General features: G+C 42.1%; 1 protein-coding gene across 1 annotated transcript; it reads right to left on the bottom strand.

Annotated features, from left to right (window-relative positions):
- Positions 1-376: 376 nt before the first annotated feature.
- Positions 377-15,681, bottom strand: SPDYC (speedy/RINGO cell cycle regulator family member C). Its single transcript, XM_077329180.1, has 7 exons — positions 15,557-15,681; positions 13,289-13,542; positions 12,564-12,622; positions 12,085-12,170; positions 10,810-10,981; positions 10,277-10,571; positions 377-585 (listed from the first exon to the last, which is right to left on the bottom strand). Exons 2-7 carry the CDS (start codon positions 13,500-13,502, stop codon positions 518-520), a joined length of 894 nt encoding a protein of 297 aa, XP_077185295.1. The 5' UTR covers positions 13,503-13,542; positions 15,557-15,681; the 3' UTR covers positions 377-517.
- Positions 15,682-22,109: the final 6,428 nt, after the last annotated feature.

Here is a 22,109-nt window from a genome sequence, read left to right as displayed (position 1 = left end):
CTATGGAAACCTCTCTTAACAAGGTCTTCAAACAGTCTTCAAGCAAAAGTTGGATACACACTTTTCTTGGATGCTTTAGGATGCTTTGGGCTGATTCTGCGTTGAGCAGTGGGTTGGACTAGATGGCCTGCATGGCCCCTTCCAACTCTATGATTCTATGAACAAACCAAGAGTACCATGTTCAATTCTCCCATCATGACGTTACCTGTGGAGGAGGTAATCTTCAGTCAGAAAATTTCACTCTAGTGGACAACAGTTGATGAACCAGTATAAATATTATGAAATGTTCCAATAATAAACCCATAATCTGTTCTTCTGGACTTCTTTATTATGTCCAGCAATTACATTTGGCATCGTATAAGTCACAGTGAACAGCTTTCTTAAATATAAATACAGGCATTGCCATTTATCTTCCTTTTCAAAGATGCATAAAGTGCTTGGAAAAAATTAATCACTGGAGTAGACAGAACGAGAACATCAATTGAATTCCCGGCATGTCGATCCGTAGAGATCCAAACTACCCCTCAGATCGCCAATCCATGACTATTCCATCTGCCTCCACAGCAACAGCAGGCTCTTGAAGCGCTGTCAACAAAAAGAATCAATATGAAATTATACCTTGGTTGAGTTCAACTAAGGCATTCAATTGAATATACTCAAACCATCTTAACACTATTCAATATTGTCAACCCCTCAGGGGCAGAAGTGTCAGGAAAAGACTACTGAGACCAAAAAGACAGGCCATAAATAATATTTTAAAAGAAGGCTAACATTTTAAAGAGTGAAAAAGCCAAGCCTCTGCTGCAAGGCAAGGTTCCAGAAACATCGTCCAGTCCAAACAGTCCAGATTTGGGGCAATACAGAACAAGTATACTACAAAGACATTTCCTTAATATGTAAAATAGTTTGGGATTACTCATTGTAGAGAGAGCCTAATTGGTGTAGCAGTTAGGAGTGCAGACTTCTAATCTGGCGAGCCAGATGACCTTGGGCTCACCATAGCACTGATAAATTTGTTCTGACTGAGCAGGGATATCAGGGCTCTCTCAGCCTCACCAACCTCACAGGGTGTCTGTTGTGGGGAGAGGAAAGGGAAGGCGATTGTAAACCGCTTTGAGACTCCTGGTAGAGAAAAGTAGCATATAAGAACCAACTCTACTGCCTTGTCAATCTGCTGCAGGAGGACTCTCAGAGGAAAAGATTCCTAACAGAACCCTAGTACTAAGACTTGTCCTAAACATTGATGAAACCTTTTTTATGGAGTTTTCCCAGAGAAAAACATGTAAGGTTATATATTGCCAACATCTTGCTGTAATGGGGATGTGTGTGTTTTAGGAGAGACAGAGGAGAAAGAAGATCCACCAAACATAAATAGAAACAAGTGAAGATGAAATACATATGACCATTTGCCAAGCAGTAATTTACTAAGAGGATACAGCCACAAAGGAGGATGTGAGTTAGGGCTGAACTAGACAGGTTAACCCATGGACACCAGCATTTTAAAAGGATTTTAAAATGCAGCCTAGGTGCAGCTGAGGTGTTCTTGTTTCCCAACCAGAGGGTATTTTGGCACTTTTAAAAGGTGAGAGAGATGCCAAGAGCACCTCACCCCACGGCCCTGTGGGCCCAAATCATGAGCTTTAATATGGCAGGGGCATCAACAGGTGGGACATGTGAACTCCATCATGTCTAACTAGGCTCTTAGAAAATCTCTCATCACCTGGAAAGGCTGGGTTTCCACACAGGATGTGCTTGTGTGGTTTCCTCATTGCAGCTGCCAATACAATACAGCAATAATTAGGTTTTTACATGGCAGATTTCCCCACAATTTCCCAACCCACTGGCAGCAGCCATCTCCCTTCCTTGGGCCACTGTGACTTTTGTGTTTACTTAAAATAATCAGCAACTGAATCCAGAGGTTTGCTGCTTCTGGATAAGGAGTCACCCAACAGCAATGGCTAGTAGCTATTAACAGACCTCTCCTACACAAATCTGTTTAATTCCCTTTCGAAGCTATCTTTGGTTATGGTCAGTATCTCCTCTGTGAATTCCACAATTTTATTACTCTTTGAGTAAAGAGGTATTTCCTTCTGTCAGCCCTGAACCTATCTCCCAACAATTTCATTGGGTGCCCTGAGTTTTAGTTCTTTCTATCCCCTTTTATAAAATTAAGCATAGGGTTTAAAGCCCCTTTCCAATTTCACATTAGCCATATTTTTTTCTGGGCTGAGAAATCCGAGACTCTCCTGACTTTCTTCATAGGAGGTGCTCCAACCCCGATGTGGCCTTCATTCGTACTTTTTCTAATCTTGCAGTGTTCTTTTTGAGATGCCGCAAAAAGAACTGCACACAGTAATCCAAATAGCTTTATGCAACGACATTACAATATTAGCCATTTTATTTTCAACCCTTTTCATTGTGATTCCCAGTGTGGAGTTTGCCTTTTTCATTGTGGCTGTACATTGGGTTGACCTGATCATCAAACTTCCACAAAGTCTTCCATGTCTGCAACCAAAGGGGCCAGACCAGTTGGTCCCAAACTTGTTTCAGGCTACCAACTCCTTTGTCCTATAAACTCAACTTCAGTGCTCCTAACTCTATGCAACAAAAAGCATTTGTCAGAACAGTTGTTTCTCATGGTCCTCTAAGGAAGACAATTATAAAATTTGCAATGATAACAATTGTACATTTATTCAAAATCAAATCAAAACAAATCTAATTTATACAGCAAAAGGGATGAACTTGATCCAGTGATACAATCTTTTCAAATTTTGTTGTTGTTAGGTGTGAAGTCGTGTCCAACTCATTGCGACCCCATGGACAATGATCCTCCAGGCCTTCCTCGCCTCTACCATTCTCCGGAGTCCATTTAAGCTCGCACTAACTTTTCAAATACTGATAGTCATTTAGCAAGAATCTTAGATACCACATTCAGTAACCACTGTTCAGTAAATTAATGCTATGGATGGGTCTGATGAAACGATACCAGTTTCCCAATACGGACTTAAATAATTATATTTCTTTGCTTGAAGAGAAGTCGGGTGACCACCCTAATAGCACATTCCATCAAATCTGTTGGAAATGCAACAAGGAGCTTCCTGTCCACAGTGCTGGATAGCAATCATAAATTTTCTTCTGTAATCAAAAGTCTTCAGACTGTTTCCTGGACCTTGACTTCAGCTCAATGTCATTATTTCTTCCTTCAAATGGTCATAAAATACCTGCAGATCAAGATCTTGTATCCCAGCTTTCTCTTCTAGTTCATGAGAGCCCATATTTCATTTGAATAGAGTTAACTTTGAAATAAAGGTCAAGATGACAGATTTGGCCTTAAGACTGCAAATTATTTCGGTGAACTTCGCTGTAGCAGTGTCCTGTAGTGCAGTAGTATCGTGCTAATCTCTTTGAGTTCATTGAGCAAAGCATTCATATTTTCACAAAACTGCACAAAAAGGTGGTAAAAATGTCTCACATAGTTGCCCGTTGAAAGCCAATGAACTTCAGGTGAAGGAGAAAATGTTCAAGATCATCATTCTCAGCACAGAGCTCCCAGAATAGTCAGTAATTGACAACAAGGGCTTTAATTTTATTCTGTGTTTATGACAGTGCGTGTCATAACTGCATTTCAGCAGTTAATTACTGAGCTTTTTTGCAACTAGATGTTGACAATGAATCACACAGTGAGTGGTAAAGACATTTGGCATGCTTTTTTTCAAGTAAACATACTAGCAATCTGTCATGGATAGTCCTTCATCAAAAGGAAGTATGTTAGTAAGTAGAATTCCCTTATATTTGAAGAACTGCTCAACAGCACAAAATATTGACTCCCCTTAAATGGCTGTTCTTGGTGCTGGAGATATCCAGAGTTCTCGCCTTCATGCTGAGGATACCTCACTGGGCTGGCCAAAAATTTTATAACTTCTTTGTCTTCCTGGGTCTCTCCCAAATCATTGACAGGTCCAACACATAAAATAAGTCACACCTTGAACCTAATCTTTTGCACTGAATCTCTGAGGGGAGGTTTGATGTCAGGGCTGGAAATTCACGGTCTGATCACTATCTACTCAAAACCAAGGTTAATGGGGATCTAACATCCTGCAGAAAAGGTTTAAAATGGTCCACCCGTGGAGTCTTATGAATCCCACTGCATTCTAGAATGCTGAGACTGCAATAGAAGCATAAATGTGAAGTTCCTTGAAGTTACTGACAATGTTGCCCCTTGATGACCTCTCCTGCCCTTAGGATGAAACTAGCCCATTTGTTTACAATAGAGCTAGCTGATTTGAAAAGAGCTGGGATACATCTAGAACAGCACCAGCAGATAATTTGTATGAAATATGACAGATCCTGTTATAGTGCTCACTGTAAGATCTGTGAAGCTGCAATGTCAGTGACTAAGAAATATTATTTCTCTGCTATGAGCTAGTCACTGACCATCCCAATTATTTAAGGTAACATGGCATCTACTGACTCCTAAAATTGAGCCTCTATTATATCAGGACCAGACTACTCGTGTGATGCTTTTACAAAGCTTTTTGCTGATAAATTATCATGAAAATGCCCTGATTTAGATGACTGTAATACAGGATCCTCTAGAAGAGATGCCCAGTACACTGCCTGTTCTACCTTATGGACCACTTTTAATTCTGTTTCCATGATGGATTCTAACACATTCCTAGAATCTGTTAAGGCTGCTACTGACTTCTAAAGTCGTGAAGACCACATCAACAAATCGTTCATCTATTATAAATTTTTCACTAATGCTGGGCACTCTCCCTCAACCATCCCTACAGAAAAATGATGTAGCCCATTATTGCCTTGTCTCTAACCTGCCCTTCTTAGGCAAAGTGATTGAGAAAGTTGCAGCAAACCAATTCCAGAACTTCTCAGATAATTCTGAGCTTTGGATGCTGTTTGCTTTAATTGACAACCTCCATCTAAACAGAGACAAGGCTCAGACCTCCTTTTTGTTCCTGCTGGATTTATCTGCTGCTTTTGACATAGTGGATTATGGCATGCATTAGGAGTTGTGTGCATTGGACTGGTTAAAATAATTCCTCATGGGCTGGACTGAAAGAATTGCCATTGGAGGCCATTTATTAACTGTGGAGGATCTACCTTGTGTCGTCTCACAAGGCACAACCCTGTCTCTCATGTTTTTCAATGATTACGTAATGCCAAAGCTTGGCTGCAAAGGCCTCAGGCCAAATCATTTGCAGTTTTGGGGTCAGCAGTCATCAGCGTACAGATGACACACAACTATATATACCCTCATCCAAATCTCATGGCGATGGGAGTAGAGGTCCAGTTTGGTGTAGTGGTTAGGAGTGCAGACTTTAATCTGGCCTTGGGCTTGCCCCTGCGCTGATAAAGCTGTTCTGACCAAGCAGTGATATCAGGACTCTCTCAGCCTCACCCACCTCACAGGGTGTCTGTTGTGGGGAGAGGAAAGGGAAGGCAATTGGAAGCCCCTTTGAGACACCTTCTGGTAGAGAAAAGTGGCAAATTACCAACTCTTCTTCTTCTACTTCCTAAATCACTGCCTCATTGTTGTGGTTAAATGGCTAAGAGTGGACAAGTGGAAACTAAATCCTGGAAAGACAGAAGTAATGGTGATTGGGGAGGTGGATATCTTGAAGGACATTATGCTCCTCACTTCTGATGGGGCTCAACTCACTCTTGCTGACCAACATTATTGCTGGAGTACCAAGTCAATGCAGTTGCGGAAAAGGCTTTCTTCAATCTCAGCCTAGCTCAAAAAAATGGCCCTTACCTTTATACAACTGATCAGGCCATCTAGATTGACACCACAGGAACAGAAACTAGATTACTGTAATGTACTATACAATGGTCTCCCCTCAAAATCAATTAATGAACTTGGTGCAGAATGCCACAGCTTGGCTGTTATCCAGAGCTAGAGGAAGCATGCTAGCATGTACATTACTTCCATTTTGAGACACTTTACCATCTGCCTATTATTGGGCTCAATTTAAAGTATGGGCTATCACATACAAAGTCCTTTATGACTTTTGGCCCTCATATTGCAAGGTTCTCTCTCATCCCAATGTCCCAAACACAACCACTTCTGCAGATGACCACCTGCAATTGAGCAAAATGAACAACTGCCTATACAAATGACTTCTCCACATTTAAATTGTCTGCTTAAGGAGGTCGGGAAGGCTCCCACTCTCCTGACCTCCCACAAACTACACAAAACTGAATTATTCAAGACTTTTTTACACACAGGGTAGACACTGTACAAAACTAGTCACTTGTTACTTGGACAAATTATTAGGGACTGTGGTCTATACTACTGTGTGTACTTTGCTGCAAGCTGGATCTTACTATACAGTTTTGCAACATTTTATGTGTCCTGTTACCACAATTTTTTCACAGTAATTCAGCAGTAGAATCAGCTGCCTAGAGCGGTGGCAAGCTCCCACTTATTAGTGGTCTTCAAGCAGCAGCCAGACAAACACTTATTTGCCAGGGATGCTAGACTCAGCTTGCACTGAACAGGGGGTTGAACTAGATAAATTGTATTGCACCCTTCCAACTTTATCATTCCATTATGCTTTGTTTCAGTGCTGTTTCTCAGATTTTTAAACTGGTTCTACAATCCAGATCCTATTTCATTGCTTATTGAATGTCCAATTGTGTTGATAGTATTGATTCATTCTGTGGAAATTGCCTTCCAAGAAAGGCAGACTATAAATCCATGACAAACCAGGCTACTAATATTTTACCTGTCCCCATAACACCTGGCCAGTGATCCATGCAACCGTCACTTACAGACTAGACTTCTGTAATTCGCTGTATTACAAGGCCTTTCCTTGTCGCGGAAATTAAAATTGGTAAAAAATGCAGCTGTTAGGGTCGTTGAGAGGTCGTCTTGGAGGGCCTATATCCAGCAAGTCCTGAGGCAGCTGAATTGGTTGTCAATTGCATTCCGGATCAAGTTTAAGGTTTTGGTATTAACCTTCAAGGCCATTCATGGTCCGGACCCTGCATATCTGAGAAATCGCCTGTCTCCTTGTGTTCCTCCACAGGGCTTTTCGTTTTGTGGGTTTGAATCTGCTGGTGGTTCCTGGCCCTTGGGAAGTATGCCTGGCCTTTACCAGGGACAGGGCCTTTTCGGTCCTGGCCCCGACCTGGTGGAATGAGCTCCCAGAAGTGCTGTGGGTCCTGACGGAGCTTTCACAATTCTGCAGGACCTGAATGATGGAGCTCTTCCATCAGACACTTAGTTGAGGCCGGGTTTGGAAAATCGAGGATCCTCCCTCAGGACGCCCTGAACAGCCAGGGCAAGAAGCTCTCCCCCTCCCACGGTGGGCTGGCAGTGGGTGTAGAGGTGATGGACTGGAGAGGGGGGGAGGGAGTAAGATGGGTTAAATTGCCTGGGAGATCCTGTAATTTCACCCATGTTTTACTGGGGGGTTTATTATAAACTGCCATGAGCCAGCTTGGCCCAGGGGTTGGCAGTTAAAGAATGGATAAATAAACAAACAAACAGCAACTCAGCTTTCGTTTTTTATAAGTGCACATAAGCAAGAAGCAAAGATGTACTGCCTGGCAAAGCTGGCTCATCCAGATGTAATAAAAATTCTGCTGTTCACCGTATGCTGCACAATGTGCCATCCAAATTTCAGCCATTTCACGTATTTGTACTTGATTTTGCACTGAATTGCTGCTGAGAGGCATCATCTCCCTGGACTTACCAGCAAAGACTTGAAAAATGACAGACAAAAATGTACATGGTGATGACAGTTCCCCAAAACACGGTATACTGGTTTGACTAGAGTGCTTGTGGTGTATTTACTAAACATTCCAATCGTTCCCACCAGATTTTAGCAGTATGTAGAGGCAGAAACCTAGAGAGCCATTTGATTGTATGGTGCCAAAGCCTAGTAAATTGTAAATGTGGTCAAAGGGGCCCAAATTCCAGCATTCCCAGCCATTCCTTTACCTCTTAGAACCCCCACCAGGAAGTCATACTGCCAACTTTGGGAACCATTGGGTTAGACCAGTGGTTCTCAACCTTCCTAATGCCGCGACCCTTTAATACAGTTCCTCATGTTGTGGCGACCATAAAATTATGCAAGTGTTCTTTCACAGAAATTAAACCAAAACTGACCAATGGCGTGAAGATCCATTGTTCATGATTGTATATCATTTCCCCCCCCCCAGCGTTTCTCAGTTCTGCCTCCTGTCCCACCATGCCGATCTCACTCTTTTCTGCTGCTCCAGACAGACGCTCTATCTTGACCTACCTCGCAAGGCTGTTGTGTAGATGGTGCCCCCCTGCCAAGCTGCTTGCTCTGCCACGACCCCTCTGAGAGGGTCATTTGACCCCCCAAAAGGATCCCGACCCCCAGTTTGAGAACCACTGGGTTAGACACTTATAAAAATGAAAACTGGAAATTCAAATAACCTGGTACACAGATTGTTATACTACAGATATAATCATACTGAATTGGCAATTAAATGCCATATGTATCCAGTGGCAGAGGAAGAAGTGGCCACCACAAGTACAGGGCAACTGCTGCCACGTGGACAGAAAAATCCAAACCTTTGTACCCATGCAGATGCTATTCTAGTTTTACTGAGATCTTTTCCAAACCTTTATAAAAGTGGATTTGAGAAAAATCAAGGAAACCTTGGAAGTTTCATGAATGCTCCATTACACCATGGGGAAGCAAGAAAAAAATCCTGCTTCACAACAATACCAAACCCAGAGCAAACAACCTGTACAGAAAATGCTTACAAAGAGACTTTTAAAGCCGGTAAATGGACAAAGTTTTGGTTTCCTTCAGATTCCTGATTCAGGACAGGTTCAAATTGTTCTGGAGATGCATAAAGGTATTGCTAATTCTTAGATATTTTCATTAATTTATTCTAAAGGAAAACGTCACCATTTTTAAATGGGACAAAGCTATTCCAAAGCAAAAATGATATGAGACATCATTCCACTCTGAGTAAATCTACTTCGGAGTTATTCTTTAAACACAGCAGCTCCCATTTATTTTCTGTTGTAATTATTCCCAGGTACCCTTTCAACAAGATCTGACACTTACACCAAAAGGTTTTATTAAGCCTACTTGCCAATAAACAGAGAAACTCACACTGCTTTACTGTGATCAGAGTCATTACATGCACTTATGTATGGCAGAGTTCCCCAATATGATGCCTGTGATCCTCCTCCCCGCCTACTAAGCTTTTCAGAAATTAGTTGGAACTACTGTAAGGCAAGGCTTGTTACTGGATGCCTTCATTCAGAATAAAAAGATTTTCACTGGAGAATCAGAACCGGAAACATGTGAGCTTCCCTTATGGTCACATATCCTTTTCAGGGAACCCTTCTCATACTCAGTGTGTGGTTCCATTTCCCCTTCAGGCCTTGCTTCTTAATAGGCATGTGGAAGCATGTATTCCTTTCAGCTCTGCCTCCTGCAGCCGCTGTTTAATGTGATACTCACCAACCCTTGTCAAAATTCCAAATGTGCCAGCAGGCTGAAAAAGGCTGGAATAAGGGCCAGTTTATCCATGTAGCATGTGCTACAAGCCCCACACTTCCAGGGGCCCTGCACAATGCCTTCCTCCCCCATAATTTAGGGCTGTAGCTTCTCTGCTCACCTCCTTTCTTCTTTAAGGACACTTGGAGTAACACCCCTTCCCTCTGTAAAGGGGCCTTCTGCTCCCTTCTGGCTGCTCTTGCTGAAACTGTATTCTACTAGGGCCCTGCGAATCCTTAAATTGGCTCTGGTGCTATGGACCCTGCAAATCCTTAAACCACTCCTGGGTTAGGGGACCCCAATCTATGGCTTTGCCACCAGTGGTATTATTTCAGTGCAAGTAATCTTTCACCCCTGTGCAAAGTAAAAAAGGTAAAGGTATCCCCTGTGCAAGCACCAGGTCATGTCTGACCCTTGGGGTGACGCCCTCTAGCGTTTTCATGGCAGATTCAATACGGGTGGTTTGCCAGTGCCTTCCCCAGTCATTACCATTTACCCCCCAGCAAGCTGGGTACTCATTTTACCAACCTCGGAAGGATGGAAGGCTGAGTCAACCTTGAGCAGGCTGCTGGGATCGAACTCCCAACCTCATGGGCAGACAGTTTCAGACAGCATGTTGCTGCCTTACCACTCTGCACCACAAGAGGCTCATAGCCTGTGCAAAGTAGAAAGCTTTAAAAGAGGAAATCTTGATGGTCAGAGGAATGCATGCCATGTATCAAACAGATTTCAGAGAACGATAGGTGACACTGGTTACTACTTACTTTGCATGCTGTAGTTAGTCTTTGGATCCAGCATCAACAGAGGAAGGTTGTTTAAATCCTGGTTCCACTCCGTGAAAGGTAACATGTCAGTGGCAGGAACACTGCTGACAGGAGGAGATCCCTCAGCATCATCTTCTATCAAATCAAATGCACAGAGGAGGCAGCTTGGAGGTGTTACACCAGGCCCTCTAGGGAATAAGTCCTTTTCATTCTTTAGGTAACTTCTCAGTGCTCCACTGTGGTGGACGGGTCGTTCCCGAGACCAGGCCCAGTGAGTAGGTTCTTTCAACATTATCTAGGTTGATAGTTAAAGGACAGCTTTAAGATTCTAAATTCAGAAACCTTTTGCTTGAAAGAAACTTCATGCTTGGTTCTTCCAACTCTTACCTTCACACAAGGCCTCTAATTCTGCAGACTCCCAGCAAGATGGGACATCACACAACAAATAGGATACCTTACGCCTCATTTAAGGAATATACCCACAAACACAGCACATCAGCACAGAAACATGCAAGGACAAAGTTGTGGCTAACCTCATCACAGCATCTCCGACTAACAAACGCTCTGTACTTCATTCTAGCCCAAAAGCTATCCCGTGTTTTCAAGAACTGTGGAAACAGCTGCCTCCAGTTATCGCCAAGTGCCCAGGGGAAAATTTCATATTTGTAATCTTCTTCATCTTCTTCCATATCATTAGCTAAGTACCTGTAATCAGAAGAGGGAAGTACGAGTGGGTAGATTTCTGAAGACTTCCCCCACCTAGCGCTAAATAAAGGATAGGCTGCATATATGGCCCCAAGTGCCAAATTAAATGCAACGTCTACCTATTAAAATGCTAGTCTGCCGGGGGAAAAACGGTAGTAGAAGACAAGAGGGTTGTGCTGGCTATAGAGACCAACTTGGTCTAAGGAGGGGCAGTGCTGGCAGCAATCGCTTCTGTTCTGCAGAAAATAATTTGCACTACATGCACAGCTGATACCCTCTTGCACTCACTGCACAGACAGAGTACATCAAACAGCAATGCTGCATATATGGGCAGTCCAGCACCAACTGTTATGGTCAAAGCTGCTTGCACATAATAGGGGCAGGATCAGAAGTAATTCAAGTTGAAAGTATCACCAGCGCACATACACAGTCCCAAAACTGATCTGTATTGACTACACTCCTGGCTTTAGGCATGCTGCTGCCAGCTAAATAGCTTTATTATCAAAAATGTGAATGCATGCAAGAAAATGCCTACCTAGCTGCCTGGTTTGGATCCCATTGCCTATAGGATAACAAACCAAAATCATAGAATCATAGAGTTGGAAGGGGCCATACAGGCCATCTAGTCCAACCCCCTGCTCAACGCAGGATCAGCCCAAAGCATCCAAAATACTTCCCAGCATAGAATAGCTTTCCATAACTAAGGGGAAAGTTTTGTCTTGCCATGCCAAGTGCTCCGCACTCAGACTCCATCACAAGCTAAACAAGGAAGAACTGGACAGCCCACTCCTGACTCAGTGAAGGTGGGAGTAGGTGCTGGCCTGCACAGTTCTGGTAAATTCCAAGGATATTCCAAAAGCCTCTAAAACTCAGCATCAGTAGAATGGAAATTTCCTCCTCCCCCTTCCAGGCCACAGACCTTCATAAAATGCTGCTCCTGTGGACCCTGAGGAATAAAAGGGGTCAGCTGTGAGAAAACGCAATCAGCGGAAATCGCCAATTTGGTCTGGATCCAATTCCCAGTCTAACAGATCTATTTAGCTTGTTTTCTCCCAGCTACTCAAATTGATACTGAAGAGAATAAAGAGTCACAAGAGACTTACAAAGCTGTGAAAAGATTTATCCGTGTGTATTCCTTTATATGCAGGCTAGCACGCTTGAAGTATGTCAGCACCATAGCCAGAAGATACTGTGTGGAAAAGTCAAGTTTAATAAAATCTGTTTTAGACCAATTAAATGAGAGATTATGGAGAGAAAGGGAACAGATGGGCACAAGCAACAATACAATTTGGAACCTAAAGCAAAAAAGTAAGTTGCACCTTGTTTTTGTAATTACCTAAAATGGAGTCAGGAAAATGGTGCCCCTCATTTTTAAGGCAACTAGAACTGCATATCTTCTATAGTGGCTGCTTTTATTGTATTCACAGTTTCTACCTATTATGCATTTGTTTGCTGTAAGCCACCACGAACCAGTTTAGTAGTGCAGGGTATGGATATTCAAATGCAAGTTACAAAATAATATTCTCTAACATTTGCAGTACTTGGAGTACAGGATAGAGCACAATTCCATAGGTTAACCTACCTTATCTGAAATTTTGTAGCATGTGTCCATTGACAGGAATTCTTGTACCAAATCATCCTCTGATAAAAAATGAAGTAAAGCAATTTTGTTTGAGTTCATTTTTTTTAGAACAATTACACATAGTACTGGGAACTCAATGGCAGACACATTACTACTACTTCCATCAAATGAGTAATTTTTTATAATAAGTTCTGGTATATTTGAGTGGAATTTTAGTTTTCCAGTCAATCTGAGCTAATCACATCTGCACTCCTACAGATTTAGTGTAGTGGATATGTTGGACTAGGTCTGCGATACCCAGGTTTGAATCCCCACCTCTGCCACAGAAGATTTCAGGGTGACCGTGGGCAAATCACACTCTGAGTTTACCTGCTTCACAAGGCTGCTGTGAAGATAACATGGAGGCAAGAAGAATGTAAACCATTATGGGGTCCTATTGGGAAGATGGGCAGTGTATAAATGAGGTAAATAAATAAATCTGCCAGAAAAGACATTTATAGTCATATAATACATTCGCAGCTTTATACCTTTACATCTACCTCAGCTTTTTAAAACAAGCTTTCATCTTAAGTGAAACTATACAAAAAATTTATTTGGGAGGGCTGCGATGGGTCACAGAGTTGTTTTGCAGACCAAATATCAATCACATGCTCTCAGCCATGCCTAGTACATGCCTAGTACTAGCCATCCCTAGTACAAGCTAGCACAGGTGTTCGGGTTCTCACCCAAGAGGCTGAAGAAGGCATCTTGTTCTTCTCTGCGTAGGTGTAACAGTGGCTGCTGTGCAATTTTCAGGGATGCTCTGGAAAGTTCTCTCTCAACCACTCGTATACTGCTATGTGTTCCAACAACCTTTGTGATCTGACGGCGTTGTTTTGTGCTCCCTGGCTTCACCCCAGTGGAGACCAAAGGACCGCAAGCACTCTGGTTGTGTCTCATAGTCTTTTGAGTGACAATAACAGCGGCTTAAAGAGGTCTTCTGCAAAAGTAGTTTAAAAGCTAAGATTAATATCAGTCGTAAAATGTTAGGAAATAATCTCTTCTGAAAATGTAGCAAAATTGTCATACAGGACTGCAAATCTTCTCATACTACATAAACATTAAACCATGTGGAAAACTTGAACAGAGTTAGCTCTGAAGCACATAGATCCTATTGCAATAAATATTTGTGATTTGGAGAAACACTATAAATTGAGGAAAATAAGCTTCAAAGCTAGATGGATTGTGATTTGATCTCAGAGCACCAATTTCACATTCAGAAACTCCCCGAGAAACCCTGCACTTTCTTGAAGCAATTATTTTCTGCTTGAGAGCTGCTCTCAGTTGCAATAGACAACAGATTAGGCAAGACTAATGGTCTGACTTGGTATAAGGAAGCCATGAAGCTGGATACAAGAATTCCTAAAAACCAGTTACACTTAGTTTGAAGCCCATACCAGAGTTGATGATCACCACTATCAAAGAAATAAAGCATTTCCATGCCACCGTTTTGTTAGCAACTAGACAGTTGGCAGCACCGCAGCAAGTCAACCTAGAGGCCTAATGCTTTGACCAAAGTTGTGCTCTATATTGTGGTAATTTACAGGGAAATTCTAAATTGTTTCCAAAGAGTAAACTCCATTGAACAAATCAGAGTAGACCCACTTATGATAGCACTGCCAAGGAAAATGCACTCCTGGCACACACGCCTCTGTATTAATTTCTAGTTCCTTGGTCCTAATTTTATAAATACATTGGAATAAAATTAAATATCAAGTGATTAGAAGTAAGCCACAGAAAGATGTGAGGACAAAATTTAATTATCTTCAATAGTCTTGATTTCTTTTAAGCACATTAGATAACCATTGAGATTAAAACCTTATTCTACCTTCTATGCACTAGTCTATTTTTAGGAGTTGGAGAGAAAGTTGTATTCCAATACAAACAGCAACAACAACCCTAGAAACCTGATACTAGCCTTTCACAAGTTGTCTTTAAAAGTACATAGGGTTGCCAGCCTCCTGGAAGAGCCTGGATATAACTGATTTTCAGATGACAGAGATCATCAGTTCCTCCAGAGAAAATGGCTCCTGGGAAGTACGGACTCTATGACACTGTATCATATTGAGGTCCCTCCCCAAACCCTTCCTTCCCTGGGCTCCAACTCCCCCCCCCCCAAAAAAAAAACCTGGGAGATGGCAACTCTGGGAAATACACATAACAATATCCTATAGTATAGTTATCAAAGAAATGTGGAATACATTGGTGCAGAAACTGAAGTCAATTATCTGTTAAAAAATGGGAGGATTTTAAATTAAAACTCAATTAGACAGAACAATATTCAGATTCAATGCTGTTCTTCAATCATAGCCAACTCATTGGTAACTAATAATTTTAAACCAATTACTTATTCACACACTAGTAATTTATTAGTACAACTGAACCAAAGTTAAATCCTTTCAAAATTTTAAAATCCAGATTTTAGAGGGCAGTATTTATACACATTCCTTAGCTCTCTAATAGAAACGAACGGGTCCTAGTAATTATCCCGGCTTGGGCAGATTCATGAAAGGAGCTCTAGCAGAGCTGTTTTCACGGATATTGCAAGATTTGCGTTACACAGTCCCATAGCACACACGTGTGCAGGCAAATCAGTACGGGATACCACACACACCTCACAAGAAGAGCTTCTCAAAAGCTTCCTCTAATTATAAAACAGCTCTAATGAGTTACTACTAGTATTTATAACACTGTTACAGAACACTCCATTTAAGCCCCTTATTGAAATAAAATAGGATACTATTCCCCAGGGGGCGCTATAATACAGAAAGAAAAATAATCAGTTAACACGCTGGGGAAAAGAAAATAAATAACTGAGGTAAAATGAAACAAACGGAGGGGAAAAAAGCCAAGCACCGCCTACGCGGACAGCCTCGCCCCTTCGACCCAACCGCATTTCCCGCCTTCCCGCCCCCCTTTTCTGCCTTATTAATTTTTTTTTTTTGCCCACCCACCGGCATAAAGCAAACCACCCAGCGCAGCGCGTTGCTAGCTGGGTGGAAATAAAGATTAACTCCGCCCAGTTTCTCAGCGCCACATTTTATAGGCTTAGTCAGGCGTGCAGCTAAACCAATCGCGGGTGGAAACGGGGAGAGTATAAGGCCCTCGTAGCTCCCTGCCCGCTTCTCGTTTGGCAACCTGTCAATCAAAAGCCGTGATGCCTTCAGTATGCGCGTGGTGAATCGGTGCTGGGGTTCTTTGTGGCGCTTACCTCTGAGCAGAACAATAATAAACTTCACAGTAGAATGGTCTTTGCGGCTGAAATCAGTATCCGAAAGCAACAGCCACGGGATACTCTTTTTATAAGGATCAATACCAATAACCAATGATCAATACCAATAATGCATTTTTTTAAATGCAGATAAGTTGGCACTGGTTTCCACCAAATTCACCTTCAGTCAGGAAATACTCCTGCCCATTGTTATTGTGCTGGTCTAAATCTTGTGGCAACTTAAGAATCCTTTGTGACACAAACAGTAGTAGATTTTGTAAGTTAGTTGATTTTATGGACCAGAATGCTCTTGCTTAAGAGAACGATGTGTCCAATAACTGTATATATTAAAGTGTCCTCTTGTGATTTTTTTAAAGGCTCAATTTGTTTTTAGGCTGCCACAAGGCTTGTTTCCATTTTGAAGCTTTGTTCTCCTAGTTTCCACTTCCAGGTTGGGAAATACCTGTCGATTTTGGAGGTGGAGCTTGAGAAGGGTGAAGTTTGGGGAGAAACTTCAATGGACTATAATGCCATTGAGTCCATCTTCAAAGCAGCCATTTTCTACAGGTGAACTGATCTATTTTTCCTGGAAATCAGTGTAAGAACAGGAAATCTCGTCCTGGAAGTTTACAACCCTACCCGTCAAGGATTGCAGCCTGAGAGGAAACTCCCTCCCCCCCCAAAAAAAAAATCACACACTGCTAAAGTCAGGGATGCTTCACATGAACTGTGAAGATGAAAATTTGGTTTTTATACCCCTTTTCCACCCCAAGGAGTTTCAAAGTCTCTCACAATCGTCTTCCCTACCTCTCCCCACAACAGGCATCTTATGAGGTAGTAGTGCTGACAGAGTTATGTGAGAACTGTGACCGGCCCAAGGGAACCTGGCAAGCATCATGTGAATCAATACGGAATCAAGTCTGGTTTTCCAGGTTAGAGTCTGATCCAAGTGGGTAGTCATGTTGTTTTGAGGTAGCACAACAAAATCTGATTCCAACAGCACCTTTAAGGTCAACAAAGATTTATTCAAGGCATGATATGAATCTTTGTTGATCTTAAAGGTGCTATTGGTATATTTCTACTGTGCCCCAGTAGCACCTTGCCCAGTTCTCTACTCTTCTGAGGTAAACTGGTCCTGTGGAATTTTTAATCTTATTCTCTGCTCCCAGCCCTGGCAATATAATTTTCTCTATGTTTGTTTTATGCTGTATTCATTTACAACACTCAACAGTCCTGTATTATGTTGATAAAGAGAGTTGGCAAATAGCCAGGGGAAAAGAGCTTTCTACCTGTCCCTTTAATAAATGCATGTGTGGTGGTGCAGTACGTGTGGAATGGACAGGTTAAGTTTTTAATAGTATTGAGATATACTGCAGCTGTTTACTGCAGCTTAAAGTTGATATGAGCCTCTGGGGAGGGCAGCATATATAAATATAATAAATAAATAAATAAATATATGAATGGGACAGGTAGAAAGCTCTATTAAAAAACTGACAGCCCTAAAAAACTGCCATTATAACAACTTTCCTTATTTCTTTACAAAGTTTAGAGTAGTCTCATAAGTCACATAAGCCTGTTTGTACTTGTTACAGAACAGTTGCAACTTAAATATATTTTGCTGTTTATGGTGGGGCAAAAAAGGGAAGCAACGTGGTTGCATTTCGCATTAATGTTTGTGTGTGGCTGTGCAAAAGAACTTAAGAAGAGCCCTGTTTAGTCCAATCAAATTCAATCTAGATGGGCCATTGGTTTAATCAGGTAGTCTCTGCTTATGTTCTTACCTGTTTCAAGCACCATTTGCACCAGGGCTTGATACAAAGTGTGCAGATAGTTCCTGAATATGTAGGTTCCATTTAGCTATGTGCTAGGCATGTGCACTACAGTTTTATCCACTCCCCACTTAGCCATCTAATTTTTTAAAGACTCAAGAAGGCTGAATCTTGACAAATGCTAGTGCAGCTAATTTTTGTTAAAGGCACTACCAATGTCCTCTCAAATTACTACCCAGGAATGTCTAATTGACCACCCAGGGAGCTTTTCTAAGCAGTTCTAGTGGGAAGGTCTGTTTATTCAATGTGGCTTACTCCCAGGAAAGTTATATTTATTTTATACAATTTATACTCAACCTGTCTTGAGAAGAGCCACCGAGGTGGCTAACAAATTAAAACATGCAAAATAACTTTTCAAAAACCTAGAACGAGCATATGTATACATATAAAGGTAAAGGTATCCCCTGTGCAAGCACCAGGTCATGTCTGACCCTTGGGGTGACGCCCTCTAGCGTTTTCATGGCAGACTCAATACGGGGTGGTTTGCCAGTGCCTTCCCCAGTCATTACCGTTTACCCCCCAGCATGCTGGGTACTAATTTTACTGATCTCGGAAGAATGGAAGGCTGAGTCAACCTTGAGCTGGCTGTTGGGATTGAACTCCCATCTTCATGGGCAGAGCTTCAGACTGCATGTCTGCTGCCTCATCGCTCTGACCTTTTATGCACTGGAGGTTTCATGCTCGGCTGCAGGCTGGAGTTTTAGTTGTGGCAGGTTGCCCCACCTCTTCCTGCATCCACACAAGGGAGCATTTGGCCTGGTGCACCTCATCCACCCCCGATTTGTGCTCCTGCACGGGAGTTGGGGCAGTGAAGTTCCCAGTACGTAAACGGTCTCTGCGCCACAAGAGGCGCTATGTATACATATACATGCATAAATACATATACATACAAAAACATAAAAGGCAACAATTAACAGTGGGAAGGAACATAAAATAAACAAAAAACCCTTCATCTGCTGGTGAAAGATGGCAACAGAAGGAAGAGACAAGTCTCTCTGGGGATAGAATTCCACTTTTTGTGCTACTACCAAGAAGCCCCTCATATGATATATTAGTAAATGTGTGGTAAATAAGTGTATAATATGCAATGAAATGTGTATTTAGCTATCTGTGCATAAGATTGAGTTCTGAATAGACATGGGAAAGGGAATGTTATTGTTGAAAAAATTTTGTATTCTCCCCAAGTTTTCCTGTCTTACCTTGAAAGTATTTATCATGGCATAAATAACTGCTGTATCAATTATCAATAGGTTTAATTGCTCTGACCACAGCTTAAAAGAGACCTTGCTCACCCATTTCAGATATTAAATGAAACCAGGAATAATGTAGTTGCAGTTGCTGTACATTTTATTTATATTTTTAGTTTACCTTTCTCGTGGAGCCCAGTTTGGATTACATAATGTAAGTACAATACAATCAACACGATAGGACACCAAATAAATGCAACAGGATTTGGATTGCAGACCGCTGAGAACAAATCTCATTGCTTCCTATTTTGTTTAATTTATACCTGACCTCCCCCCCCCAATGGCCATGCACATTAATGTGCATAATTTTCCTCCCGTGTTGTTTTCACAACCACCCTCTGTAGTAGGTTAGGCTGAGAGTGACATAATAAAATCAAATATTAATTCGGCTTTCTCCCAGGAAAGCACCCTAAGCCTAAAGCAGGGGTAGTCAAACTGCGGCCCTCCAGATGTCATGGGAATTGTTAGGCCTAAAGCCTAACATAGCAACCCCCTGGATTCTGAATCTTTCAATCATCGTTTTTTGTTGTTGTTGTTGTTGTTGTTGTTATGTGCGAAGTCGTGTCCGACCCATCGCGACCCCATGGACAATGATCCTCCAGGCCTTCCTGTCCTCTACCATTCCCCGGAGTCCATTTAAGTTTGCACCTACTGCTTCAGTGACTCCATCCAGCCACCTCATTCTCTGTCGTCCCCTTCTTCTTTTGCCCTCGATCGCTCCCAGCATTAGGCTCTTCTCCAGGGAATCCTTCCTTCTCATGAGGTGGCCAAAGTATTTGAGTTTCATCTTCAGGATCTGGCCTTCTAAAGAGCAGTCAGGGTTGATCTCCTCTAGGACTGACCGGTTTGTTCGCCTTGCAGTCCAAGGGACTCGCAAGAGTCTTCTCCTGCACCAGAGTTCAAAAGCCTCAATTCTTTGACGCTCAGCCTTCCTTATGGTCCAACTCTCGCAGCCATACATTGCAACTGGGAATACCATAGCCTTGACTAAACGCACTTTTGTTGGCAGGGTGATGTCTCTGCTTTTTAGGATGCTGTCTAGATTTGCCATAGCTTTCCTCCCTAGGAGCAAGCGTCTTTTAATTTCTTTGCTGCAGTCCCCATCTGCAGTGATCTTGGAGCCCAGGAAAATAAAATCTGTCACTATCTCCATTTCTTCCCCATCTATTTGCCAGGAATTGAGAGGGCCGGATGCCATGATCTTTGTTTTCTTGATGTTGAGTTTCAAGCCAACTTTTGCACTCTCCTCCTTCACCCGCATCAACAGGCTCTTTAGTTCCTCTTCACTTTCTGCCATTAGAGTGGTATCATCTGCATATCTGAGGTTGTTGATATTTCTCCCTGCAATCTTGATCCCAATTTGTGACTCCTCTAATCCCGCATTTCTCATGATGTGCTCTGCATACAAGTTAAATAGGCAAGGCGACAGTATACAGCCTTGCCGAACTCCTTTCTCAATTTTGAACCAGTCAGTGATTCCATGTTCAGTTCTCACTGTTGCTTCTTGACCTGCATATAAATTTCTCAAGAGACAAATAAGATGCTCTGGTATTCCCATCTCTTTAAGAACTTGCCACAATTTGTTGTGCTCCACACAATCAAAGGCTTTAGCATAGTCAATGAAGCAGAAGTAGACGTTCTTCTGGTACTCCCTAGCTTTCTCCATGATCCAGCGTATGTTGGCAATTTGATCTCTAGTTCCTCTGCCTCTTCGAAATCCTGCCTGTACTTCTGGAAGTTCTCGGTCCACATATTGCTGGAGCCTAGCTTGTAGGATTTTGAGCATAACTTTGCTAGCATGAGAAATGAGTGCAATGGTGCGGTAGTTTGAACATTCTTTGGCATTGCCCTTCTTTGGGATTGGAATGTAAACTGACCTTTTCCAATCCTGTGGCCATTGTTGAGTTTTCCAAATTTGCTGGCATATTGAGTGTAGCACTTTTACTGCATCGTCCTTTAAGATTTTGAATAGTTCAACTGGAATGCTGTCACCACCACTAGCTTTATTGTTGCTCAGACTTCCTACGGCCCATTTGACTTCACATTCCAGGATGTCTGGCTCCAGGTCAGTAACTACCCCACTGTGGTCATCAGGGATGTTAAGCTCGCTCTTGTATAGTTGTTCTGTATAATTTTGCCACCTTTGTTTAATCTCTTCTGGTTCTGTGAGGTCCCTACCATTTTGGTCCCTTATCATACCCAATTTTGCATGAAACGTTCTCTTCATATCTCCAATTTTCTTGAAAAGATCTCTGGTCCTCCCCATTCTATTGTTTTCTTCTATTTGTTTGCACTGTTCATTTAAGAAGGCATTCTTATCTCTTCTAGCTTTTCTCTGGAATTCTGCATTCAATTGGGTGTATCTTTCTCTTTCTCCCTTGCCTTTCACTTCCCTTCTCTCCTTAGCTATTTGTAAAGCTTCCTCAGACAGCCATTTTGATTTCTTGCATTTCTTTTCCTTTGGGATGGTTTTAGTTGCTACCTCTTGTACAATGTTGCGAACCTCTGTCCATAGTTCTTCAGGCACTCTGTCTATCAGATCTAATTCCTTAAATCTATTTGTCACCTCTACTGTGTATTCGTCGGGGATATGATTTAGTTCATACCTGAGTGGCCTAGTGCTTTTCCCTACTTTCTTCAATTTAAGCCTAAATTTTGCAACAAGAAGCTCATGATCTGAACCACAATCAGCTCCTGGTCTTGTTTTTATTGACTGGATAGAACTTTTCCATCTTTGGCTGCAGAGCACATAGTCAATCTGATTTCTGTGTTGACCGTCTGGTGATGTCCATGTGTAGAGTTGTCTTTTTTTTTTTTTTAAGAGTACATAAAACTCGATGAGGACTAGAATCCCTAGATGTGTTCACATGCTACTACACTAATAATAACAGTTTTATTTTTATGGCCCGCCCTTCCCGGTTTCTGTGGTAAAAAATAAGCTCCCATTAAAAAAATCCATTGTTACTCTACAGCTAAATAACTCGGGCTCCTCAGAAAGCATAGTAGAGCCATAAAGCGACGTGTCCAGTAATCACATGGTAGAGGCGACATTTGAACTCCAGTTCCTACCGCTAATAGTTTTACCTTTCTCCCTCCCCCTTAGCAACGGCTGATCCGCTCCCATTGGCCACCGCTTGGCCGATTTTTCCAATTGGAGAAAGTGTCTCATTTTGAGCCAATCAGCGGGAGACACGGGACCCTCTTCACCCGTTCTGTGTTG

Source organism: Paroedura picta, chromosome 1, assembly GCF_049243985.1.
Source record: "Paroedura picta isolate Pp20150507F chromosome 1, Ppicta_v3.0, whole genome shotgun sequence".
NCBI classification, from domain to species: domain Eukaryota; kingdom Metazoa; phylum Chordata; class Lepidosauria; order Squamata; family Gekkonidae; genus Paroedura; species Paroedura picta.
This window is presented reverse-complemented; position numbering and strand designations above follow the sequence as displayed.